This window comes from Bos indicus x Bos taurus, chromosome 16 (genome assembly GCF_003369695.1).
Source record: "Bos indicus x Bos taurus breed Angus x Brahman F1 hybrid chromosome 16, Bos_hybrid_MaternalHap_v2.0, whole genome shotgun sequence".
NCBI classification, from domain to species: Eukaryota; Metazoa; Chordata; class Mammalia; order Artiodactyla; family Bovidae; genus Bos; species Bos indicus x Bos taurus.
Genome location: NC_040091.1, coordinates 74,513,237 through 74,540,653, shown reverse-complemented (window position 1 = coordinate 74,540,653; position 27,417 = coordinate 74,513,237). Strand labels below are relative to the sequence as shown.

The following is a 27,417-nucleotide window of genomic DNA, read 5'->3' as shown; positions in this document are numbered from 1 at the left end:
GGGCAGAGACAGGGAGCTGGCAGATGAAAAGATCTTCGCTGGGCTAGCGGGATAATGAAACACCTCGTGGGGCTCTGTGGCGTTCAGGATCGGTTTAACCCTTGCTGCTCTTGAGGTTCACTGCGTCCTCCTCCTCCTCCCCCCTCCTTCCTACCTCCCCTGGTCCCTTCCGCAGCTTTCCTCCCGCGTGGTACCCTCCCTGCATCCACTTCCCGAACTGGGGCAGGCTCTGGGGTCACGTTGACTGGCACTGAAAAAGTTTCACCAAAGGCTAAGAGGTACTTTTTCAACTCGGAGAGGGCGCAAATCTCTCAACTTAAGCCACGAGGGTCCTTGCAGCCCTCCACTCCCGCCAACACCTGCCCTGCTCTGCTGAGGAACCCTGGGTGTCTGTATACTCTCCTCTGTCTCTGTGGACAGGGGTTGCTTGTGGACGTGGAAGGTTCTAGAAGCTGGGGGGAGGCCAGGCTGAGGCCCCGGCCCAGGTGTGAGAGAAAGGCCGGCTCTGGCTGGCCTGGGCCCCGGTCCTCTTACCGAACTGTTCTGGCACTGGACGCTGGAGCTGTTGAAGCGCAGGGCGGGGACCCGATGGACGGCCCCCTGGATGTTGAGGACGCATTCATAGCCCCGCTGGCCAGACTGAGGCTGGGGCAGGTTTCGGGCCTTGAGGGTGATTGGCTTCACTTCCCCGACAGGTATCAGGATCTCCTCAGTGGGGACCAGCTGGGGGCAGTCCTGGGGAGCAAGCAGAAGGCCTCTGTCTGGTCTGTCCTGGCTCATACCTCCCTACTCCCCAAGCCCGGGTGGAGGGACAGGCCCTTGATGCCACGCCAGACCCCTCTGCATCCAGGCGGGGTGCCCCCGAGGACGCTCCTCATTGTGGAGTCGGCAGGGAATGTGAGACCTATCTCTTAGCTCCAGGGCTTTGAGATTGTCATCCCCAGCCCACGAGTCATCCTGAATCTGATGTGCATGTTACCATCGAGGAATTAAATTTTCAAGCCTCGATGTGGCAGGTTGCGGAATTTTTATCTCCTGAGACACAGGCTAAATGAGGCTCTACACGTGCCTGTCCCCAGCCTGGACGCCTGCACCGCTGGCTGCCTCTTCCCACCGGCTCCAGCTCCCCTCTCGCTTGCACCGTCCGTGCCCGAGGCCATCTGTTATCGGCAGCCTCAGCTCCCAGCTCCAACTGAGCGGTCTTTTCAGGAGGTGGATCAAGCCCCCACTGTACCCTATCCGCCCCCCAACCCTGCCTCAATTATCAGTGCTCTAAATGCTTACTCTGGCTTTTTATCTCAGTTCATTACCAGGCCCGGTGTGAAGACCATGTTGCTTTGGAAAACAAAACAGAAAAAAAAAAAAAAGTCTTGGTGGGCCCGCGCTGCGGGAAGGACCATGAGAGAGCCAGGATGCGAGGGGGAGAGTGATGTCCCCCAGCTCTTCTTCCAGAGGCTGTTTCTCTGCCAGAGGTCAGACGGCCACCTCCCCACAGCTCCAGCCCCCTGCCCACTTTCTCCCTCTGGGAGGACATTGCCCAGTGGCCTGGGGCAGTGAGGACACGAAGCCTCCTTCACGTGCAGCCGTGTCCTGTCTCCAAGGATCAGCTGGGGCAAGTCTTGAAGGAGGGGCCTATTTCCTTGTACCCTTGTGGTCCATGGTGGTGGTGGTTCTTTAGGGATGGTGTAGGGTTGCTCTCCTGCAGAAGGTGCTACTGGCATTTAGTGTGGGGGTGGGGGGCAGGGGGCAGGATGGTGAACTTCCTCAAGGTGTAGGACAGTTCGGTTCAGTCACTCAGTCGTGTCCGACTCTTTGCGACCCCATGGACCGCAACACGCCAGGCCTCCCTGACCATCACCAACTCCCGGAGCTTACTCAAACCCATGTCCATCGAGTCTGTGATGCCATCCAACCATCTCCGCCTCTGTTGTCCCCTTCTCCTCCCGCCTTCAATCTTTCCCAGCATCAGGGTCTTTTCCAATGAGTCGGTTCTTTGCATCAGGTGGCCAAAGTATTGGAGTTTCAGCTTCAGCATGAGTCCTTCCAGTGAATATTCAGGACTGATCTCCTTTAGAATGGACTGGCTGCATCTCCTTGCAGTCCAAGGGACTCTCAAGAATCTTCTCCAACACCACATTTTAAAAGCATCAAGGTGTAGGACAGTCTAGAACAATAAACGGTCCTTCTCCAAGGCCCAAGGCATCCCAGGAAAGAAGCCGTTGGTATGGCAGGAATGTTTAACGATGGATGGCCTGGGGCAGTAGGGTGGGGGTGGGGGTAGGGGATGGGGGATGGGGGCTTCTGGCTCAGTGTGGGCTTCAGCAGTGGGCCTCAGAAGGAAGTCCTTCACCATCTGGCCCCTGTGTCCCTCTTACTCTGAGATTCCTGTGCATCGAGGTCCAGCCATACCACAGAGGAATTTAAGATTAGACCTGAGGAGTCGTTGCCCTCACTCATCAACCTCTGGTCCTTTGAAGATGCTTTTCTCTGTACTGGAAACACTCCCCCCCACCACCCCTAATCTTCCTACTGGCCCTTGACTCAGCCCTCTTTAGTTGCTGCTGCTGCTGCTAAGTTGCTTCAGTCGTGTCCAACTCTGTGCGACCCCATAGACAGCAGCCCACCAGGCTCCCCCGTCCCTGGGATTCTCCAGGCAAGAACACCGGAGTGGGCTGCCATTTCCTCCTCCAATGCATGAAAGTGAAAAGTGAAAGTGAAGTCGCTCAGTCGTGTCCGACTCGTAGCGACCCCATGGACTGCAGCCTACCAGGCTCCTCCATCCATGGGATTTTCCAGGAAAGAGCACCGGAGCCTTCAAACTCAGCTCTGCAGCTCCTTCTTTGTAAAGCAGCCCCTGACCCCATCCCTACTGGCAGGTCACAGATACTCCCCAGCCCTCCCCTGGGCCGTCCGCCAGCAGCACTGAGCCCTCACAATTGCAGTTTCCTGTTGACTTGTTCTCCTCACTGGCTTGTGAGCCTTGACGATCAGGCTGCATCTTACTCACCTCCGTATCCCCAGGCTTTATCCCCATTCCTGACGTGTAGTGGACAACTGCTAATGGCTTGTGGGAAGGTAAGTGGAAATCAAGGAAGTAAAGCAACAGACACAAAACTATCTCAAACTTTCCTTTCAGCTCCAACTTCCCAGATTCTTCAGAGATGAGGGTAAATCCTTGTCTTCCGGACATCTAGAGACTTGGGCAGGAGTTTGATTCCCAAAGCTGGGATTGATTTGCAATGGTCACTGTTTCTGGAGTCACAGGATTGCTAAATTGGTATGTCCGTATCTATTGGAGGAATCCTGAGGATTTACGGAAAGCTGGGTCCAGAAGAAGTTTCCACAGAAACCTGTCTAGGAGGGTCTGGCTGAAGCTCTGGGGTCATGGAGCCGGCCCTCGGTGACTGCCTGTGAGAGCACGGGGCAAGCGCGGTTTCCACAGGAGACAGGATCATGAGACAGCCCCAGAACAGGTGGGGCCCTGTTTAGAAGCCAGTCACTCAAGCTGCCAGCTCATAAACTTGCTCTTTGCTGTACTTTTACTTTTATTCCCCGAGGGCACTCTTGACAGAGTCTTTCATATATTTATAGCCAAGAAAAAAAAAAAAAAAGTGAACACCACTTTAGGAAAACCCAGGCATCCCATAGAGAAGGAGATACTATTTCCTGTTAGTGGCTAAAAATCCTCATTGAGTCTAATAAATCAGAATTTTAATTTAGACTGGAAATAAGGCTGAGGTACAGCAAGGGGTGTGTGCGTGTGTGTGTGTGTGTGTGTGTGTGTGTACCTGTAAGAGAGAGGGAGAGAACAGATTTTCAGAATCAGAACTAGTTGATATATTGTAAAGGATGACCCGTTGTTTTTCACCTCTAATGAGCTCAGAGAACAAATTCAAATTTCACGAGCAGAGTCTTTAAGACATACTTTTGGGAGTATGATGTCTTAGGTTAGTGAACAAGATTGTAGAATCCTATTAACCATGACAAAAATACACGTATGCGTGTGTACATGCACAAACACACACCTATATACCCACACACACCCTCATCTTTCGGGCTGGGTTGTCTGATTCAGCCTGACAGTTGAAGAATCATTAAGTAGACTTTATGAGTACTTTTATGCATTTTTTAAAGAGATTCTAAAATTTTATTTAAAAAAAATTCCTGTGGTCTGCTGTTTCAGACTCTCTGGGACTAAGCTGAAGGGTGATGGTTAGGGGCTTCCAAATGCCTAAAGAGGGTTCTGAGATTGCCCCTGGGGAAAAGAATCTCAGGCTTTGCTTGTTTTTGGCTATTTCTCTCGGGCCAGACAGAATTGCATCCTTCCTTGCATTCTCTAGGGAAAGAAGTGGCTGGTGCCCAGGTGTCCTCTCTTCTCCTAGGTAACAGGGGATACACAGACTCCTTGGGTTAGGAGATGGTTCTGCTGACTGTCTGGAGGTGCAGTGGGTCTTGGGTGGGAAAGACGGTGGTGAGGGTTGAGGTACAGGAGAGCTGGCAGCCCAGAACATTGCCAAGTTGCTGGAACTCAGTTCCTCCGGGGTTTGTGACAGGTGATGCTGTGCTGTGCTGTGCTGGCTTAGTCGCTTGGTCGTGTCTGCCTCTTTGTGACCCCATGGACTGTAGCCCGCCAGGCTCCTCTGCCCACGGGGATTCTCCAGGCAAGAATACAGGAGTGAGTTGCCATGCTCTCCTCCAGGGAGTCTTCCTGACCCAGGAATCGAACCGGGGTCTCCCGCATGGTGGGCGGATTCTTTACCGTTTGAGCCACCAGCGAAGCCCAAGCTGCAGTGGGTAGCCTATCGCTTCTCCAGGGGAATCTTTCTGACCCAGGAATTGAATCGGGGTCTCCTGCATTGCTGGTGGATTCTTTACCAGCTGAGCTAACAGGGAAGCCCGTGGAAGGTGATAGGTTTCATCAAATATAAAAGGCCATTTCCAACCTGTTTGCTCCTGGGAGTACATACACACACACAGACGCACGCACGCACACACACACACACAGCATGCTGCGCCCTTCATGCACAGCGTGAGGACTGCCGTGAACGCTGCTCGAAGACATCGCTCCTGCAGACCCCGGTCTCCTGAGTGACCTCTGTAGGTCATTCTACTCCTCCCTCTGCCTCTAGGTCAATGGGCAGCAGGATCCCGCTCCGCTCCTTAGCAGCAAGCTGAGCTTCTATCGAGATGAGCAGATGTCCTGTTTGGGGACGTCCCGGGGGAGGGGTGGGCTGAGGAGGAGGAGACGTGAGGGGGAGGGCAGGACGCTGGCCCTGCAGCCCGATGGACGAGCCTTCGGGCGGCAGGGTTCACCCTGTTCTGTACTTCACCGGCTCTCAGCACGGGGGACCTTCCTTCAGCCCTCTGAAACGACTGCTCCCACGTGCAAATGACATTATCTTCACCCACTGGACTTCAAAGAGAGACAGCAGCCCACATCCGGGTAAGCTAATCGGATTTATGTGGTTCTATCTCTCCCCCGGGACAGGGTGTAAAGGAGATATTTATGTATCTACATCTCACTAGGCCTGGTTTAGCCATGGTGGGAGATGAGCTTTTCAGGCTGAAAGCCATATATACTCCAGCGCACACCCGCTCGCAAACACTGTCACCGCTTACCCTGGCCCAGGGGGGCCCAGATTTCTGGGACCCCATCCGAGACCGGCTGTGCTCTGAGTGGGGGAAAGGTCTGGCTCGTGAACTTAAAAGCACTCAAGAGATGGCTCAATTGAAATTCAACTTCCTCATCTACAAAATGGGCTTCCAAGTGGCGCTAATGGTAAAGAGCCCGCCTGCCAATGTAGGAGACATAAGAGATGTGATTTCCATCCCTGGGTTGGGAAGATGCCCTGAAGGACCGCATGGCAACCCACTCCAGTATTCTTGCCTGGAGAACCCCATGGACAGAGGAGCCTGGTGGGCTATAGTCCCTAGGGTTGCAAAGAGTCAAACATGACTGAACAGACTTACCACTCAGGCATCTATAAAATGGGACCAGTTATACTTGACAACTCTAGGTTGCAGGCAATAAGGACATGAAGGTCTGTCGTCAGTGGTAATAAACTGGATTAACCATGTTAATATTATCACTGCATATTTCTCACGTGAACTCAGGATCAGAGGACTTCAACTTATTCAGCGCCAGCTTGGGTGTACTGAATCATGACTTCTGCATTTATGTGAGGATCATAGGAAAACTGTTTAAACTTATCAATTTATTCATCTAGGATAGAATTTACTTCATAGAAAAGTTACAACTGAGGTTAAAGATATATATGTATAATGTTGCGTATATAATAAACTCTCAAAAAATGCTAACTACTAATATGTTTATTTTTAATTGCATTCACTCTAGGACCTCCCTGGTGGCTCAGATGGTAGAGTCTGCCCTCAATGTGGGAGACACAGGTTCAGTCTTTGAGTTGGGAAGATCCCCTGGAGAAGGAGATGGCAATCCACTCCAGTATTGCCTGGAAAATCTCATGGCTGGAGAAGCCTGGAGGGCTACAGTCCATGGAGTTGCAAAGAGTCGGACAGTCTATGGGGTTGTTAGTCCGACTGAACGACTAACGCTTTCTCTTTCACTTAGCAAAGCGGTTCTTGGTTTTCAGGACTAAGCCTGGGATCATCGGTCCATCAGCCCTTTGGAAAGAAGTAGGCAGATGTACCTCATGTACTGGCCACCTTTGCATCTGGACATGGAACTACTGACCTGTGTTCCATGGGCAGTTTCTCTGTCTGTGCGAATGGATTTGTGTGGGTCCCTCCACACTGGGGGCTTCCCAGATGGCACCAGTGGTAAAGAACCCGCCTGCCAATGCAGGAGATGGAAAAGATGCGGCTTGGATCCCTGGGTCAGGGAGATCTCCTGGAGGAGGGCATGGCAACCCACTCCTGTATCCTTGCCTGGAGAATCCCGTGGACAGAGGAGCCTGGCGGGCTACAGTTCATGGGGTCTCAAAGAGTCGGGCACGACTGAGCGACTGAGCACCACACATACGCTCTCCCCACCCCGAACCCTCATGACCAACAGCACAGAGCCTGGTTAAGATCAGGACGGCGAGTGTAGCTGAGACCATGAAAACAGACGTGCGAGCTGGGCCTGATTTTCTGGAGAAAGCATCCTGTACTGCGCCTTTTTGGATGCCTGAGTTCTCTGTAGCCTTAGGCAAAGGAAAAAAAAAACTAAATTTTTAGCATCTTGGTTACTACATCTGTCAAATATGAATTATGTGAAACTGCAGGTCTGTTGTGAGAATCAATTGAGATGCCATATGTCAGTGGTTCTCAATCTTCGGCTTACTCTGGGATGGGGCCCAGGAATTTGAATTTCTAACAAGTTCCCGAGTGATGCTGGTGCGGCTGGTTCCCCTCCCCCACCCTCCTGTCACATGCGAGAGAAATGCAAATGCGTGATGTCTCAGCCTTGCTATACAAATCAATGGAGCTAATCAGTTATATATTGTTCCTAAGAAGTAGATAGATGTAAAATTTTGGTTTAAATTGCAGTGGGGCAGGGGGGAGGGGGCTTACTGGAAGCATAAAAGATATTCTAGGAACCCCAAAGGGACAGCTAAGGGATCTCGAGTTCCCAGAAGAACCTGAGGATGCCAGGAAAGACTCCCGACTGAATAAAGGAACTTCGCTCAAGCTGAACACGCTCACCTCTGTGGTTCCCCCCTCGGGGCTTCCCCCTAAAACAAGCTTTGGACAGCTGGGAAGTGATGTGTGAGGGGCTGCGGCCCTGCCATCTCCTGGGGTCCTGCCTCCCACTTCCCGTCCTGAGCTAAGTCAGGAGCCTGGGGGACCCGGGGCCACCCCTCCGAGAGAGCCCATCCCCGGGGTGGGGCCTGGGGCCTGTCAGCAGGGTGAGGAGGAGGAGGCGATGAGACTAAGGCATTTCTCTCACCTCCAGGAGCAGACATTAAGGAGAGGAAATGAAAACTGAGCCGGGAAGCCTCTGGCTTTACCCCCAGGGCTCTTTCGGTATTAATTTAATCCTAACTTTGGATGGCAACCGCCTCTCCCAGGCCCAGCTCTCTGGAATACTTGAGTTACCCGTGGCCGAGAGGGAGCTGTGTTCCAGGGACTTCTAGAGCGCGTGAGGGAGGCGGCATGATTCCAGCTAGCCCTCTGGGCCTCAGGCCCCTGGCCCACACGGGCAGAGTTACTGTCTCGCTGGGTCTTCCACCCCCCGCACTCCTGTGGCTTGCAGGTCCTGTCTGGCTCGGCTCTGGGTTTCTCTGGGCCTGAAGGAGCCCAGCTGCCAGGAGAAAATGAAGTGGCTTCTCATCCGGACGTCCCCGTCATTCTCTCTCTCTCTCGGCATTCTGTGGTCCTTCTCGACTTATTTCATTAACCAAGTTAGGAGGTTAAGGGCTTCCCTTGTAGCTCAGTCCGTAAAGAATCTGCCTGCAATGCTGGAGACCCGTGTTAGATTCCTGGGTCGGGAAGATCCCCTGGAGGAGGAAATGGCAACCCACTCTAGCATCCTTGCCTGGAGAATCACATGGATAGAGGAGCCTGGCGGGCTGCAGTCTATGGGGTCGCAAAGAGTTGGGCACGACTGAGCGACTAACACTTACTAACTTAAGTTAGGAGGTTAGAAGTGGCTGGTATGAAGGTCAGTTTCTGAGGCCCTTCACTGCCCAGCCTTGGCCTCAGCGTCACCCTGCCCCTGGCGTCCGACCTCCCCTGGCCATTGTCCTGTGGACGCCCAGGCTGGGTCCTCCCTCTGTCCCACTGCACCCTCGGGTCGTGGGTCCTTTCCTACGGGTGAGAAGACAGGCCTGAAAAGCGGTCTCAGCCTCCTGCAGGATCCCGGGGCTGGGATTAATTTCCAAGGCCCACTAAGACCAGCGTGGCGCTCTCTGGGCAGCCACTTCAAAGCATCCTGACTGGCTGGAGGAAAGGCCTTCCTTGAAAGGTTCTCGGGCCCGAGATAACTGGCTCCATCCCGCGGAGGCACCTGCGGTTGGGTCTGCCTTAAATACCGCCTGTGGGCACCATCTGTGTGTGTTTCTTTCAAGACAGGCAGATTTCATTTTTTTTCTAGCCTGAATATAACACATATTGTTTCAGAAGCTAAGAAGAATTCAAGGCCGTGTGTGTGTGTGTGTGTGTGTGTGTGTGTGTGATTGCGTTTGGGAAACCTTTCAAGGCTTACTTTCTTCTTAAATTAAAAGTTTAAAAAATTAGCTTTATTGAGGTATAACTGGGCTTCCCAGGTAGCTCAGTGGTGAAGAACCTGCCTGCCAATACAGGAGACATGAGTTTGATTCCTGGGTCAGGAAGATTTCTTGGGGAAGGAAACGGCAACCCATTCCAGTGTTCTTTCCTGGGAAATCCCATGGACAGAGGAGCCTGGTGAGTTACAGTACATGGGGTTGCAAAACAGTCAGGCCTGACTTAGCGACTAAACAACCATTGACAAATACAATTGTGAGGTGCTTAACACTGATGAGCCTATCCGCAGGGCGGGGATAGAGACGCAGACACAGAGCGCGGACTTGTGGACACGTCAGGAGGAGGAGAGGCCGGGATGAACAGAGAGAGCAGTGCTGAAATACCCACACTGCCGCGCGTCAAACGGCCAGCTCGTGGGAAGTTGCTGTACAAAACAGGCAGCTCAGCCCGGTGCTCTGTGATACCTGGAGGGCTGGGCGGGTGGAGTGGAAGGAGGCTCAAGGGGAGGGGATATAGGGACACTTAACAGGTCAGGAAGCAGCACTTAGAACTGGACATGGAACAACAGACTGGTTCCAAATAGGAGAAGGAGTACGTCAAGGCTGTATATTGTCACCTGGCTTATTTAACTTATATGCAGAGCACATCATGAGAAATGCTGGGCTGGAGGAAGCACAAGCTGGAATCAAGATTGCCAGGAGAAATAGCAATAACCTCAGATATGCAGATAACACCACCATTATGGGAGAAAGTGAAGAGGAACTAAAGAGCCTCTTGATGAACGTGAAAGAGGAGAGTGAAAAAGTTGGCTTAACACTCAGCATTCAGAAAACTAAGATCATGGCATCTGGTCCCATCACTTCACGGCAAATAGATGAGAAAACAGTGGAAACAGTGACAGACGGGTGACTGCAGCCATGAAATTAAAAGACGCTTACTCCTTGGAAGAAAAGTTATGACCAACCTACACACCATGTTAAAAAACAAAGACATTACTTTACCAAAAAAAGTCTGCCTAGTCAAAGCTATGGTTTTTCCAGTAGTCATGTATGGATGTGAGAGTTGGGCTATAAAGAAAGCTGAGTGCCAAAGAATTGATGCTTTTGAACTGTGGTGTTAGAGAAGACTCTTGAGAGTTCCTTGGACTGAAAGGAGATCCAACCAGTCCATCCTAAAGGAGATCAGTCCTTACTATTCATTAGAAGGACTGGTGCTGAAGCTGAAACTCCAATACTTTGGTCACCTGATGCAAAGAACTGACTTATTTGAAAAGACCCTGATGCTGGGATTGAAGGCGGGAGGAGAAGGGGATGACAGAGGATAAGATGATTGGATAGCATCACTGACTCAGTGGCTCATGAGTTTGAGTAAACCCCAGGAGTTGGTGATGGACAGGGAGGCCTGGCGTGCTGCAGTCCATGGGGTCTCAAAGAGTTGGACACGACTGAGTGACTGAATTGAACTAAATGGCTGATTCATATTCTTCTACAGCAGAAACCAACACAACATTGTAAAGCAATTATCCTCTAATTAAAAAAAAATTAACTGTACAACATGATCATGTCGATCAAGGTGCTCTTTCTTGGAAGTAACTGTTACTTCTACCTTGATTAGGAGAGACAAGAAACTTCCTTGAAATCTTAGACAAGGAGCTCCAAGGAACACTTCCTATCAATGACGTTTGGTTACAGTGGTCATTGATTGCTCTATGCTTTCACGCATGCACGCTACAGACTTTCACTGGAAAAGGCCCTGAGGAAACTCCTGCCTTTAAGGAGGTTGTAGTCAAATGGCAACCCACTCCAGTATTCTTGTCTGGAAAATCCCATGGACAGAGGAGCCTGGCAGGCTACAGTCCATGGGGTCACAAAGAGTCAGACACAACTGAGCGACTTCACTTCTTCAGTCTAGTGTAAGAGGAGACAGATAAAGGTCACAGCAATATTTGTCCATGCTACGCAGTCACTTATTTACATTTATGGATTTCCTAAAAGGTAGAACGAGATGGGGATGTATATTCACGCACATGTGTGTTTGTGGGAATACGTAAGGTCTCTATAGTTGTTCAAACCCAACTACTGGTCACCCTGGGGCATGGAAAACATTAGATATGAGAAAAGGACATTGACTCAGCAGGCTTCATTGTCCTAAGGCCTGCTGTGAGCTTGTAAGAAAGTGAACCTCAAGGAAACATCTCTGGGTGGGATTATTTATTGGAAAGATAAGCGATTTATTATCTCCCTGTGTTGATAACAAAGGTGGAACCGGTCTTAGCGATGGCACATCGACTGTATCATAAAATGTGGCTTTTAGCAAGCCTGGGTTCTTTTCACCAGTGGACTGCCTCTCTCTTCTATAAGGCCACCTACTCAGTCCTACAAAAGAGTCAAAGAATCATTGAATTTTAGCCTAGGAAGAGAGGCTGGCATGAAAGAGTGGTTGAGAGTGAATGTGCTATTGAACTAGACTGTGTCTGCAGCCAAGCAGAGGGCTGAAAACTCAGAGAACAAATGCCATTCTCCACGCTCTTCTAGACCGTGGAGTCTGTTTGGTTGGATATGTTTCCTCTGAGCTTTCAGTCTCAGCCCTCAGCTCCCCTCGAACTTTTGAATGAATACAATTCCAAGAGTCTAGCAAACACAGTGCACTTCTCCTTCTCGGGAGTATTTGCTGCCATTTTTTTTTTTTTTTTTGGCTTTATAATACCAGGGTTTTCTAACCTCTTTGGAAGAAGCCCAACGTGGACCGGGGCAAGGAGATGGCCAAGCTGTCGGACTGGCCATCTGAAAAGGGAGGTCTGCTCAGATCCACTGGGGATGCTGCTGTGCCAGGCTGAGCCCTGCTTACCTCTGAAATGTTGATCCGACCCTCCTGGAAGGAGCAGGTGGTGGGGTCATGAGTACAGAGGTTTCGGTATTTGCACCAATGGCAGCGGAAGGCGCTGTTGACACAGGACAGGCACCTGCAAAGACAGACAGTAAGAGGCAGAGAGAGGACAGCACACAGGGCAGGGCGGGGGGCAGGGAGCCCACGCGCCGTGACGTAAGTCCGCTACCCGAGTCTCGCTCTCACAATTTCCCCAGCCCTGAAAACTGTGGCTTCTCCCTCTAAGATGCTCAGGGGACCAGGGGGCCAGAAAATTGAGGGAGAAATGTGTCCAGAGTGGGAATAATGTCTCCGAAAGCAGTGGAGTGCTCGAGCTGGTCTGTTTCAGCTCATGACAGACAATTATCCATATTTTCAGGAATGTTGCAAGCAGGTCATTGACATGATAGCAGCTTGAAACGAGCCACAGAGGGAGTATTTATGCCATAGCTATTGGAAAATGCCACCTACTAAATTTTTCCCCCTGATTTCTGATAGCTAAACATTTGCCAGCCTAGCACCACTTATAGGAGGGAACAGCCCAAGGAGAGCAGGGATAGGAACTGCGCTGACCCGTTTTGCCTCTGGCCCTGCCATGAGGGCTGCCCCGAGTAAGTCACTTCACCTGCTGAACCAGAATTTCTTCATCCGTCTGTACGGAAACTTTTCTGTCCACTCCACGGGGTTGTTTTGTGCCAAACGAGATAACGTACAGGACGTGGTTTTAAAAAATACAATGCTTAAATGTATTATTTTTAGGGGCTTAACTTACCTGTTACTTCAAGTTCTTAAACCATATTTGAGTGTTCACAGGTGGTTCATATCACCTGTGTTTTGGAGTTTGAGTGGAGTGAATGGTATCAACGGATAACTCTGTCGCCCCCTCCAAGTAGCCAGACATGGTAGCCACAGGCTGTGCGTGGCTCCTGCCCTTCTCGCCAGGTAGAGCGCCTCTTTGCCTCTGGTTTCCCCTGCATTCTGTGCGTATCATCTGGGTTCCCTGTGTGCGGTCAGGCACCACCAGGGAAGTAGGTCTGGCCGGTGGAGTTGTTCCACTCGCTCCTTGCCAGATCCCCTAATCCAGTCTTGTCTCCACTGGGCCCACCTGGCAGGCACATGGCCAGGTCTGCAAACTGGCGCCACCTGCTGGGGCCCTAATGGCACTCGGGAGGATGCGGCTTGATCCAGGGCCCGCTGGTTCATAAGTCACGGTGGACCAGGCGCGTTATCCCATCCACACTTCTTCCCCGTGCCAGATATTTTCATCCCCTTCTAGATGTGCCCGTAGTTATTTCGTTCCTGAACTTGGGCCAGATGGATTGGGTCTTCCTCACATCTTACGATTCAGCAAGTAAATCACAAAAATGGATCAAGGATGATGAGACCAGGGTTCTTCGAGAACAGGCTTGTCCACTTGCTAATCTGGTGACCTCCAATGGAGCACCTGTCCCCTCTGGGCCTTAGTTTACCATAGTAAAAGGAGAGGCTTGAAAGCGATCCTGTGATTTGTAAGTGGACGGATAAGACAGTGCGTGGCAATAAAAGGTCAAAGATACTTGCTTTTCTTTCTGCTAAAACTTGCTGCCCGTGACAGCATCTCCACTGCCACGGTAATCCACGGTTCAGCGTGGTGACATCACACCGGGGTGTTGTGGAGATGAGGACGTCCTCCAAGCAATGCGTTCCATCACCACTGTGCTGGAGCGTGAGAGGGAGGTTGGGGAGTTCCCAGTCCAAGATGCTCGCAGTTCCCAAAACAGGGTTAGCTGGGATTGGACGCAGGGCTTAGGGGGCGATTTTATCCGGTTCAGCTCCTGCCACATACCGCCTTGCCTTGGCTCCTCCCAGGCCACTTTCTATCACCTGTTCTGTCTTTCTCGGTACATCTATTGATTTGTCCCGAATGGATCCAAGCGACATCTCCTTCCGTAGCTGCTCTGGAGACCCGAGAACTCCAGCAGATGATTCTCATCATGAAAATCCAGATCAGAAAAGGGGAGATGAACAAAGCTCATTTGTCTATTTTTATGGCTTAAAGGTTCCTTTAGGGCTTAGCTGCTAACAGACCCTTTCCCCACATGGATTGCTGGGCCCATCGTGGCCACAGCCTGGACCCTCAGACTTGGCACCCCTGGAGTGCTCAGGTGGATCCTGCCCTGGGCAACAGGAGGATGGGTCCCAGAACGTTCCCAGGCGCTTCTCCCTCCGGCCTGGAGCTCTTGGTTAACCTCTGCTCTGGCCTATGACCAAGGTCACATGGCCCTTACGTGGCCCTATTACAGAGACCCCCGTTTCTCTTGAGTTTCCAGATGACGTGGAAAGAGTCTTGGTTTCACTTCAAGAGAAGACCAGCAGAAACTAAGTATGGGTCTCTCTCCTCCACTCCCGGCCCCGATTTTGACTTATGAAGTGTGCCCAGCTTCCTGCACAGCTGTAAGAACTCACAGCCATGGCACTCAGCTGCTGGACGTGGCTGGTGAAGTCAGATGGGCAGCACCTAAGCCCCTCTGGGGACCGATGGTTGGGTCTGGTTTTCGCTTCCTTCTTGAAAAGTTGAAGCTCACTGTGGACCTCAGAGTTGAAAGCCCCCTCGCTGTGTCCCAGCCCAGGTCCTTTATTCAGGCACTGGGTGAGGCCATTTCCCCAGCCTTGCCCCTCCTCTGAGGCTGTCATCTCTGAGTCCTTCTTCATGTGCCCATGGATAATGTGTCTACGTTCCGCTGGCTGCTAATCTCCACATTCAAAGCCACCACCCGCTGGCATAAAAGGGAGGACTTTCCTTCAGGCTCCTGAGCCATGACTTCTGTTTCTACTTCACACCCTTTTTAACTCTTAGCTTGAGAGTTGAGGGTAGGGTGTGGTGCAAGGGAGACTGAGATCAGAGGCTGTGGACAGCGAATGCCATTCGGTTCGGTATAACTGAATAAACCGAATATAACTGAAATATTTAGGGGGCACTTTACGCTGTTCTAGACAAAGTGCCACGTCTGATCGGGAGACTGGGTGGTGACCGTAAGTTCTTGTCCTGTGGGAACTTAGGAAACCCCCACGCACATCCAGACCCGGGGCAAGTTGGCTCCTGGCCTGGCCCTGCCATGACCCGCTGGCTCGCCAGTCTCCCCGACCTCATCTCTAAGGGAGGGCGCTGGCCCAGGTGCTCTTCCCGCTCTGACACTGAATGCCGGCTCGCGCCGCTAGGGGCGTGCTTACAGTTGGTGGGCGCTGCAGTTGTAGAACTTGAACTCAGTGCTGACGAATATCTTCCCCGTCTCCTTGGATCTCAGCTGCAGCTCTAGCCCAAACCAGTCTGAAAAAAAAAAGTTGGGGGGGGGCGCGGAAGGAGAAAGTTACAAGCTGGGAGCCCAGTGGAGAGGCTGGGGGCTAAATCATTCAGCCACTCCGGGGCTCCCATGGGGCAGTGATGGCAGACGGAGCCTTCCTGAGTCCTCTTCCAAGAGTCCCTTTCATCCTTCTGATGACCAGCCCATCACTGAGACCCAGACACCCTAGGCCCCCCTCTTAGGGAGGACGTGACAGATCAGATTCTGTAGAGTCCCCTGCCTAGGTTGAATATGTTCAGTTACTGAAAGACTGTCAGAAATATCAGGTCATCAATATAAAAATAAAACTTAAAAATATATATATATATCAGGTCAAAACCCCTAAAAGCCCCCAGTTCTACGGAGAGAACCTACTAAAAACCACTGGCTGAAGCCTCCGACGTTCCTCGAAGGAAAGGGAAGTCTGGAAAAACTCTTATGCACACTGCGCAGGCTTAACCCAAATGGGAGACAGGGACCTCCCTCTTCCTGAAATTTCCTTGGGGCATGACAGTTTGCCTTCAAACTTAAACGGATTTATAAGTCAAATTAGAGTCTGGCGTAAGAAGACCTAGTCTGGCAGCTGTCAGTCGGTCTGTGCTGGCACTTGCCACCCTGTCTCCTGGGTCCCCTACTCTGGGCCAGCCTGATCAAGCAGCCCCGAGCATTCGACGCCCACTGCAGAGGCTTCTTACCCTGATCCAGAGGGATGACAGGCACGTCCTTGGGTCCCGGTGAGATGCAGATGACCTGGCTCCCAGATACTTGTCCCTCTACCTCCGTCAGGTTCCCAAAGGCACAGGAGATGCCCACAGACAGATCGGGGGCATCGCTCACAACCAGGCTGAGCTGTGGGTGGAGCAGAGAGACAATGCTGTGGGAACACCCCGCAGGGCTCGGGGGACCTGGGCTCCAGGCCTGGCCCTGCCACTGTCCACTTGCTCACTCCTCTCCCCGGACCTCATCTAGGAAGAAGATGTCAGTCCAGAAGACCTTCTAGCTTTGACCCGGAGCCATTACCGTAGCACTGCAAGGGGTGTTGCAGGGTCAGTGGTCTTTATTATTAATATTACTTTTCAGTCTTGTCCAGAATCATAAAGCACTGAGGGGAGAGGAAGGGATGGTAGGGGTGAGGGAAGGTCCCAAAACCCATCTGAGCCTGAGCTCATTTTGACATGAAACCATGCAAACTTGAAAAAAGCCAGTCAGAGTTGAACTCATCACAAATAAGCCTTAGCTCTGGTTCATAGGAGAACACGTGCCACCAGCCTGGAGGTTTATAAGGAGTTTACCATTTGGCTGGCTCCCCACCCTGGCTGTCATGCAGGGGCTGGCTACTAAGGCGGTGGGTTTCTATTCTCGGTCGGCCTCTGGCTCTTTGCCCACTGAGTGTTCCCTGAGAGCAGGGCAGTTGCCTCACAAGGCGCTTAGGGGATCAGAGAAAGGCAGGAAGTGGACACCAATGCCCTGGATGATGTCTGTGGTTCCCTAGGCTTCCAGGGAGGCAGGCCAGTGGTCTGCAGGCTTTTTAAATTTGAATATCCTTCTCTGAATGGTAAAAACATCACAGACTGTCAGAAGAATGATCCAGAAACCATTTAATAGCAAAACACCACTTTGAATTCCATGCCCTCGGAAGTGGGTTTGTACTAAATGACAACAATATATCTAAGTGGTATTGGAAACCAGAGGTGAGAAACGTGACTCCCAGTGGGGAGTGCCCATGGGGGTTCGCGGTGACAACACCCTGTGTTCTCTGAGAAGCGAGTCCTGAGGGAGGGAGGTCTCACTTTGTCCTCCCATGATGCCTGGAGGGCTTAGCCCCAATGGCCATCACCTAGCCTTTCCATACATTTGTCTGCCGCTGAATCTCTGCCCCAGTTTCGTTTCCATGGGGCCGAGAGACTTAGGTACAAACTCTGCTGTTTGTTCCCTCAGCTCTGTGGGAGCCAAAACCTCCCGGTGGGGATGAATGAACACAAGTCTTGGAAGGTTCATTAACTAATTAGCATTCGTGAATGCCCATAAAACCTCCAGAAGGAAATAACCGCGCAGGCCCGAGGACGCGGAGTATTTGGGGTTGCACCTCGACAGGTGGTGAAGGACTGCTGTATTCTCTTTAATATTCTCTTTCGGCACACACTGTGAATTAAGCCTCAGTCTCTCTGTGTCTGTCTGTCCATCTGTCTGTCTCTCTCTCACATACATGTACAAAGGCAACTCCAAGTTCCTGTGAGCAACTGTACCAGGTGGTCCCTTGAAATCTCTATCATATACCACAGAATGGGATGGGATTGCATGATGTTGCAGAGGCTTGCCGCTAAATGCAAAATGTAGATTTACAAACCAGATCAATGGGTGATGGATCTGCAAGGAATGGGGCGAATGACTGGGTCCTGGGTAACGACAGGCGTTACCGTAGTTTTCCTCTAAAATGTCCTCGGAGCGCGTGAAGTCTGATCCGCTTACACTGTGCTGGAGTTAAAGGAACACACCCATGCTTGTGCCGCGCTGTGCCCTGCCCCCAGGCCCCGCAGGGGCTCACTCACCAGCCGGCTGTGCTCAGACACGGAGATGCTGCTGGGGTGCACCTCGAGCCTCACGCACTGGCTGATGCTGGCGGCAAATCGGTTAGGCTCCCAGGCCCGCTGGCACCGGTCCCTGCGGGAACACCTGCCACAGACGCACAGGGGTGAGTGAGGGGGCTCTGCGGCTCTGCGGCCCGTGTCTGTCTTCTCAGGACGAGCGTCACTTCTCCCAGAGGGCTCGGTGACTCCCAGGTGGTCTCTACTGCGGTCAAAGACAGACTAAGGGAGGGGCTTCCCTGGTGGCTCAGTGGGAAAGAATCTGCTGGGGAAGCACACTGACTGAAACCGCCCACCCTGGCCTGCACAGTCACCACTGGCATGAGTTGTTTTATGACAGGAGGTTCTGGTGAGGAACACGGAACTGAGAAGTCACCCCCCACCGGAAGAGTTCCGGAAAGGTCAAAAGGAGACACCACATGTCTTGCCTCCTCCCAGAATCCTCCTTGCTGGCATCCATCTTGGCTGAACAAGGCGGGCACCACCAGGAAGCACTCTGAGTCAGAATGATGGGCTAAAGACAACCGGGAAGCTAATCCCATCACGTAAAACCCGAGACTGCGAGCCACGTGGCGGAGCAGTTCTCCTGGGTTCCCTCACCCTCCTGCTGTCTGCCCAGCGGCCTTTCCAATAAAGTGTCTTGCTTTGTCAACATGTGTATCCCCTTGGACAATTCATTTCTAAGTGTTAGACAAAAGCCCAGTTTCGGGCCCTGGAAGGGGTCCCTCTTCCTGCAACAAATCTGCTTGCCAATACAGGAGACACAGATTCAACCCCTGATTCGGGAAGATCCCTCATGCTGTGGAGCAACTAAGCCCGGGCACCACAACTCCCGAGCCTGTGTTCTAGAGCCCCGGAGCTGCAGCTACTGAAGCCCACGCACCCCAGAGCCCGTGCTCTGCATTGAGAGAAAAGCCCGTTCAGCAACGGAGACCTGGGACAGCCAAAAATATTAAAAAAAAATATAGAAGATTATTTAAAAAGAGGACAGACTAAAAGAAGTGGGATCAACGCCCTCCCCCCCCCACCCCCGCCCCGGCTCCCAAATGACAGCTGCAGTTCAGACATAAAGAATAGCTCGTATAGACAGCATCTTTATGGGAAGCTCTGTGAGTGAGGGCGGGAAGGTTGGGGAACAGAAGTATCAGGCAAAAGGCACAGAAGGTGAACTCTGGAGCCAGGCTGCTTGGGTTCTAACCCAGATCTCCAGCCTGCTAGCTGTGGCCCCATTGGGCAAGTTCCTGGAAGTCCCAGTGTCAGCTCCCCTAACTGTAAAATGCTGGACCCAATGATAATACTGTATCTCAGAGGCCTGGTGTAAGTATTAAAAGAATTAGTGTTTAGAAAATGGCCTGTTCTTGGCCCTACTAAGAAAAATATTAATGATGATGGCTATGGATATTATTATTATTCCCCCCCAGGGACATGTAAAACCCTGGACAGGGTCTCAGCTGTGTGGGATAGCGTGTGTGTGACCTTGTGGCTGGATTCCCGGCTCTTTGAAGGCAGGGACCATGTTTTATTCATTGAGATATTCCACCTGCCACATGGCTTATTTTCAATAAATGTTTGTGAAACACAGAGACAGACGGGGATGCGCGGGCAGGGTTGCCTCTGTCAGGAAGCGTGCGTGGTGGCTTCGTCCCCCACCTTCATCTCTGGTCCTTGGCGCTGCGGGCCACAGCAGCAGGTGGGCACTGTGACCCCTGCACGCAGGGAACCTCTGGGAACACGCTCCAGGGCTGGCACTTCTCTGACCAAAGCGCCCCCTCCGGGGATGCGACAAGAGTCCACGACCCAGCAGAGATTCCCACCGAACTCCCCACAAAGTCCCTCCCCCCGACCCTTCCTTGCCACGCACATAATGGATCTAAATATGAATGCTGTCAAAGGAAAGAATTATGGAGGTTTAAGTGAATCCTTAAGATAGCTCTAAAGTGAGCTCTTGACTGGAGCCTTTATCTCATTGACTCACTGAAATGGCTCTTTTTTATCATACTATTTATGGCAACAGCCCCAACAGAGATAAATAGCCTCTGAGACAATAACACACTCGCAAGAGCAAGGCCTACAGAAGAGACAGGAGGGTTTCAGATCCACTCCGCCCCCCACCCCTGGACCCAGCGGCTCTTGAGCTACCGCCCTCAGCCCTCTGCCTCTGCTCAAATCCAGCGCGTGGTCCGGGCTGCTGGAGGTGGTCCCTCCGCTCGGCCCCGTCACCCAGGCAAGGGGACAGCGGGTGGGTGGGCAGTGCCCGAGGGGCCGAAGATGAGACGGGCCAGGAGAAGGGAAAAATCCAGGTGAAACGGGAAAGGCTTGATCCCCACGTGGTGCAAGAGGCAAGCTGAGCTGTTGGAAGGAGCAGTGCATCCCTGGGCCTTGATGACAGGGGAGGGGCTCAGAGCGCAGAGGAAACCTGAGACCCTTTCTGGGGTCATTCTAAGTCAGCCCCCCTGCTGATCTGGCCCAGGAGGAGGATGGGTGGTCTGGGGCCCCTGGCAGACTGGGACATCGTGGCCAGACTGGCAGGGAAGAGCAGGGAGCAGGTGGTATGGCTGGGCCTGCCCACCGCCCAGTGAGGGGGCCGGGTGACCCAGGCCACTGCGAGGAGCTGGGGGTGGCTGTCGGGTTCCATGGAGGGAGAAACCCTCGTGAGGAAAGACAGCCTGCTGGTTGTAGGGCCAGCCTCACTGACGGGAACCCCAATTGTAGCCACCTCTCAATGCTGGAGACCCAGGTTCAATTCCTGGGTCGGGAAGATCCCCTGGAGAAGGAAATGGCAACCCACTCCAGTACTCTTGCCTGGAAAATCCCATGGACTGAGGAGCCTGGTGGGCTATGGTCCATGGGGTCACAAAGAGTCGGACACGACTGCATGACTTCACTTTTTCCTTTCCGGCATTCCTGGGGCCCAGTGGGGGTGCCATCAGTATCTCTACCATTTGTCTGACCCACATGGTACCACTCTGTCTGGGTTCTAGTGAGGGCATTTCTGGCAAAAACTTTTCTGAGGAGCCCCTTACCTCTGAATCTAAGCAGGGAACCCAGGATGTGTGGGCGCCAATCCAGTCCGGATTTTGCATCTGTGAGGCGCCTGCTTCGCTCCCTCCCTGCATAGCCCTTCCAACACCTGCTGCGGAGGCTGGAAGCCAAGAGCGATTGTGCAGGACCCTGAACTCTGGCCCTCCGCCTCCGCCCCCACCCTAAACCGGCACTTCTCGTGGGGGTGCTCTGCTGGCTGGCAAGGAGCCCTGGAGTTTCCTAGGCCGCTGGGGAGCAGAATTCCTAGCCAGCCGCCTCCCCCTCTGCCTTTGGAGTTTCTTCCCTCTGCTCTCCCTCTGGGGCTCTTGGAGTTAGGAAGTTTAAGTGCGATTTTGCATTTCTATTGGGCTGGTATTCAGTGGCAGGGGGTGTATCTGAATAGGGATGCAAGGCCAGTTGGAGTAAGATGTAGGCTTCTTGGAACCAGGGACTGACTGAGGAGGCCAGAAGGGTCCTCCCAAGGGTTCCAAGTCCATGATCATCATTTTGACTTGTGTAGCTTATCCTGAGCTTCCTTACTGCCAAAGCATTTATTTAGCATTTAATCCTCACGCTTCACCTGCAAGGTAGGCATTATCCCTTTCCGGCGATGGGGAAAAGGAGGCCCAGGGTTGTCAGTGGAGCATGCGGGGTCACACAGCCTCTCACTGGGGTCCAAACTCCAGGAATGAGGTGCCTTGTTCAGGCTACAATCTAGAGACACTTCAAATTCCCTTGCAAGTTCTTCCAACGCCACTAGCCTTCCCTGTAGCAAAGGTGCAGACTTCAGAGCAGCTGGCCAGAGATGGAGGGAGTAGGGGTCGGGTTTTGGAGGTGAGACCACAGAGGCACTGCCCTTGGAAAGAAGGCACTCACGGCCTCTCTTCTTTGCTTTCAGCACTCTGACTGCGATTAGAATTACTGCTCAGCAGAGGGAAATTCCTCTCTCCCTGCAAACTGAGGTCACATCCCCATCAACACTCCCAGGAAAGTACCTGGTCTTCTGCATTCCAGGTTTTTTTTTTCCAGACTGTGCCAAACTTACATGTTGTGCAGGGCACACCAGCCACAGTGAGGGTCCCCCGAACTCAGGCACTCCCCGCAGGTTGTATACTGCTCACAGGATTCCACGGGGACCCTGGTGATCTGGCCGAGAGGGAAAAGACAGCAGGTTAGATCAGGGAGTGATGCCTCCGGACGCTGTGTGCAGACTCAGTTACACCTAACCACTGTAGCTCAAATGGGAAAGAATCTGCCTGCGATGCAGGAGACCAGAGTTCCATCCCTGGGTCGGGAAGATCCTTTGGAGCAGGGATAGGCTGCCCACTCCAGTATTCTTGCCTGGAGACTTCCATGGACAGAGGAGCTTGGTGGGCTACAGTTCATGGGGTCTCACAGAGTAGGACACGATTGAGCGACTAACACACACGCGCGTGTGCACACTTGCACTGCCACCACCCCTAGAGAGGAGACAACAGGCCTGAATTGGTCCTTCGGCGTTCTCATCTGTTTCCCCTGCATGAGGCAGGCACAGCTAACGGCTCCCAGGCTTCTGGCCTTCCCCAGAGGTGGAAGCAAGCCCTCCAGCCTCTCTCTGCCTGCACTAAAGTCCTCGGGAGGGCTGGGCCTGCTCTGGGAAGACGCTGGAAATGGTTAAGTCTGCTGAAAGGCTATTGAGTGCCACCAACTAGCCTCTGAAGAGCTTTCAGCTGGGCTTGGGCTGAGACATCCTGCCTGCAAAGAAAACACTGATAAATAAAAAGAGAGAGAAGGAGAAACTTTCCCTATCAAATAGTATTCACTGAGTGGCACCGTCTTTTTACCGCCAACCAGACGCACCACCTGGATCCAATTATCCCATTCTCTGATGTCTGTATTCACTTTTCTCTAGTAAATCTCCCGTCCTTTGAAAAGTCTGGCTAAATGTGAACAGAGATGAGCTGCCTGTCTGATGCCATCTTGCTAGGGAAACGGGGAGTGTGTAGCTCAAGCCTGTGACCTCCCCCCAAGAGCAGACAGCCTTCCCTTCCTGGCTTCCAGGTGAGGCCATGCTGGGACAGAAACCAGGCCTGTGTGCTCATTACTCACCCTTACCTGCCCAGCGGGTGTTAACATTAAGGCCAGGCAAAGGGTCAGAAGATTGAAGTCTTGCATTCGGTATGTCCTAGGTATCTGTTGATGGCTGAGCCCGCAGGCAGCTGGGCTGCAAAAACATTTGCTAGGCTGGGAATGGGATCTCATGTGTCAGGGCAGAGAGGTTCCCCACCTACTGGACGTGTGAAGTCAAGCGGAAACACAACCTGTGGTCCAGCAGCCTAGTGTTCCGCCTCTGGCGGAGAGATGAAGGGTCTGATGGAGACGCCTTCACAGCATCCTCCCGAGAGGCTCGGGATGGAGTCTAACAAGGCTCACCCAGCAACCGTTTATCAGATGTCACTGCGTCAAGGCTCCAGTGCTGTGTGCTAGAGAAACTGCAGTGAATCGGACACAGATCTGTCCCTCTGCAGAGCACGCAGCCCACGGGACTCGGTAATTACAAACTGAGACCTACTCTACATTGTGGTGAACATCCATCCAGGCGATGGGTATATGCCCTGGGGGCCTTGGCAGATTAAAGGAGGGGCCACCCAGCACAATCTGTCTGGAAAACAGACCAGCAGCTGAGTGTGGGAGAGTCAGGGTAAGAGTGGGCCTGCTGCAGATGCCTGGAAGGGCCTTCCTAGCTGAGAGATTACCACGAGCAAAAGTAATCATGGCTGTTGGTGCATGCGAACTCAGTCCTGTCCGACTCTTTCGTGACCCCGTGGACTGTAGCCCGTCAGGCTCTGCTGTCCATGGACTTTTCCAGGCCAGAATACTGGAGTGGGTTGCCATTTCTTTCCTCATGGGATCTTCCGACCCAGGGATCAAACCCGCATCTCTTGTGTCTCCTGCATTGGCAGGCGGATTCTTTACCACTGCATCTCCTGGGAATCACGGCTCAGTTCAGCTTAACTCAAGTGTGGCGTGCACACTGGATGCGACGAGCTGAGAGATGCGGCTGGCGTGTGTAACCAGGGGTCAGATCGTGAAAAGTTTTGGGTACCAACCCCAGAAACCTTCCTTCTCTCTATTGGGTGCCCCCCGCACCGACTCATTCTCCCCACATCTTAACATTCTGAATTACAAAGCTTTTCCCTCTGAGTGACATGATCAGCTTTAAGCATTCCTGAGTTGCCTTTAATAATAAAATAAATGAAATGCAGAAAGTGTAAGTGTAAAATCTGGAAATTCAGTTTAAAAAAGCAGATATTCTAAGTGGAGGTTGGAGACAGCTGGTTTGAAATAGCTCATGCACGACAGGTGTGCGGGTTTGAGCGGACTCTCAACTCGCAGGTCCAATCGGACCTGACAGGGTGATAGCCCGGCTCTGGAGGCCAACTCGGTCACAGGCTGCATTAATGGACGTGGTGTCAGGACGGAGGTGCCCCACCCTGGGGAGTTCCCAGTTCAGGGCTGGGCAGCCTGCCCCTGGAGACGTGTAGCCCCACCAGACAGACTTCCCAGAAGGGTGGTCACGATGGGGCGGGACCCAGCAGTGGCATCTGAAGTACAGCTTGAGAGACCTGGATGTTTCTTTAGCTCAGAGAAGGTGAATCTCAAGGGGAATATGGAAGTGGTTTGCCATGGTTTGAAGGGCAGCCCTGTGGCAGAGATGAGACCCGGGGTGAAAAGATCCACAAAATCTCGACAGAAGAATGTCAAGACTGTCCAATAACGCAGCAGACCGGGGTTCCAGCAGGGACGCCCATCCGTGGGAGGTGTGAACCGAGTCAAGGGGACGTGTGTCTGGGAGGCTTCGGAAGGTATACTTCTGACCCAGAGGAAGGCCGCTTGAGTCCTTCCAGCTCTGCCTTTCAGGATGCTCCTAACTCCTCCCTGAGACTGCTGAATGACGTGGACGGTTCAAAGGTAATCTCCAGCCATACCACCGGCTGCTGACAGCACCCTGCCTTAAGGAGCCCCCGCTGACCCCTGACTTGTGACCTGCGATCCCTGCCAGAAGCACCTTTCTGGCGTGTGCCTGCCGGATGCTCTCCCTGTGGGTCCTTCCCCACGCCCAGGGACCCTCAGCCCTTCAGGGTATCCGTGACCCCAGTCGCCCGGGGGGCTTCCGCTAGTGCCCTCCCTCTCCCAACCCACCCTCGGAGGCCTGAGAGCCGCGGTCCAGTGCCCGGCTCCCTTTCCTGGGTTTAGGGCTCCGTGTGAGTGATGTCTGCATCTGGCTGGAAATTAAAACAACTGTCTGCATTGCATTCGGCCCGTCTGTCAAAACACAGCCCTGCTCTCAGCAGCTGGGGAATGGGGCCCTGAATGGGAGCAGTGTCTCCAGCAACAAAGCCCACTTTCACGCCAAGTGCCGCGGAGATAGTGAGAAGCCTGTTCTTCTCCAAACACGAAACCAACTGCACAACTATTTTCCTGTTTCCTGGGCCCTCCTGGTGGGAATTTTTTTTTTTTTTTTAATACACAGAGTTGAAGAGCAAAGTAAAACAGGAAACTTTTATGGGAGTGGGGGTCCTAAAACTTGAATTTATTCTCTTCTCAGAGATCTGACAGCCACATACAAACCGGAGGAGAGAAACGTCACGGGGACTGGAGGGAGGCACTCAGAGTCAGGTGTTTCCACGGGTGCTCTGTCTTCCCTATAAACATGTGCTTCCATATTCATTCATCAAGTCGAAGGCATTGATCACATTGTACAGAAAGGCCAGTGCAGGGCACTTTAGGGCAATAAAATCAACAGCAGCATTAAAACACAGCCTTCACCTTCAAGTTGCAAGCAGACTAGCAATAAAAACAAGAAAACTGATGTGTGTTCTAAGAGAGGTATTGAAAGAGGGCTGAGGGAATTTGGAGCAAAGAAAAAACTACTTCTACATCTATGCCATCCAACACATGGGCCTGTGTGGCTACCAGCACGTGGAAGGGGCTAGTTGGAATTGAGACACGCTCTAACGACAACTGGTTGTAGATGACCGAGCATGAAAAACCAGGATGGAAAATAGCACATTAATAATTCTTATTGACAAGTGTTGAGAAAATTTAGGGTTAAATAAAAACCTAACTAATGATTTCAGCTGCCTCTTCTTACTCTTTAAAATATGGTTGTTAGAAAACTTAAAATGACACACGCCGCTAGGTTCCTGGAGTTTTGTTCTCGTGGGGGGAGCGTGGCTCTAGATGGGTGTCCCAAGGAGGCTTTGTGAGGGATGTGGCCTGGGTCTGGGTCTTCAAGGGTTAATAGTATTTACACAGATGAAGAGCGTCCCGGGTGGAAGGAACCACATGAGCAAACAGGAAAGCAGAGCTTGAGGGTAAAGAGTGATGAGTGTATAGAAATCTGGAGAACAGGTCTGGGTTGACTTGGGAAGGACAGAGAAGTCCACACAGCTGGAATACACAATGTAAGCTCTCCAGTCCATCACTTCTTGGCCAAAAGAGTGTCCTCCATGAAGAGGCATCCTGGATCCTCAAACCAACACCCTTGGCATGACCTGTGAGCTTCAGAGACATCAAAATCCAGAGTCCAACTGAGTCAGAAATTCTGGCATGAGGCAGGGCCTGAGAAATGGTTCCAACAAGCTCTCCAGCTAATTTTTTTTATGAGAACCACTGGTAAACGTGACCTCACATCCTGGGAAATCTTTTTAAATGTCAGGCTCTGCCCGGGGCCGTGAAGAAATAGAATCAAACTCTGCCTTGGGGCTGCAGAAGGAATCAGACTGCTTCTCAGGTAGGAGAGCTGGAGGCTGGTCTGGGGACTGCTCCACGGCCCAGGGAGTTACTGATTCCACTATCTCTGAGTCTGTGGTGGACCTGGGGTCAGGGGCCACTCAGCTGGCACCAGGCAGGCGACAGGTGGGCACTTGTGCCAGGGCCTGGGGGAGGATGGGCTGGGGATGCACTCTGTCTCGGGGAAGCTCTAGAAGGAAAGGCAGCTAGTCCTGGAGAGCGTCCACCGCGTCAGGCGGGGCTTTGTCAGGGCTGACTCAGAGTCTAATGGGACACTCGATGACACTTTAATTAGTGTGTGTTTATTATGATTGTGCTTTCATTATGCTGGAGGCCCCCCCGTCCCCCAGCCTGAGTGCGGGGATCCGGGTGGTTGGGAGGGCACATGGGTGTGGCAGTGAGGACAACCCTCCCCTGCCGCCTCCACCACCTTCTCCCCTGCACCCACCCACCGCTCACTCGGCATTCATCTCCACTTGATCTTAGGCCTCGTAATTACGCCTCTAATGAATGTAACTGCCCTATTAAGTCATTTACTTAAGAAACACTCTTCATTAAAGGTGACTCATCCTGTGTTCTTGGCTTCTCCAGCTCCGGGGCCCCAGTCTCCAGGGCCTCCCCCTTGGCCTGAGTCCCAGGGGCTAATGTAACGCGGGTGAGGCTCA

At 52.4% G+C, this 27,417-nt stretch overlaps 1 protein-coding gene across 4 annotated transcripts in view; it reads right to left on the bottom strand.

The window, feature by feature from the left end:
• The window catches only part of PLXNA2 (plexin A2), a 233,966-nt gene that overhangs the window by 63,909 nt on the left and 142,640 nt on the right, over positions 1–27,417 (bottom strand). For 3 of the 4 annotated variants that reach the window (XM_027565724.1, XM_027565723.1, XM_027565725.1), the window contains 6 exons: positions 22,023–22,123; positions 17,921–18,044; positions 16,067–16,220; positions 15,262–15,358; positions 12,034–12,148; positions 535–735 (listed from right to left, as the gene is read on the bottom strand). In XM_027565724.1, coding sequence (XP_027421525.1) covers positions 535–735; positions 12,034–12,148; positions 15,262–15,358; positions 16,067–16,220; positions 17,921–18,044; positions 22,023–22,123 — 792 coding nt within the window. Of the gene's footprint in view, positions 1–534; positions 736–11,381; positions 11,562–12,033; positions 12,149–15,261; positions 15,359–16,066; positions 16,221–17,920; positions 18,045–22,022; positions 22,124–27,417 lie in introns of those variants that run through there. The other variant, XM_027565726.1, reaches the window with a different exon arrangement.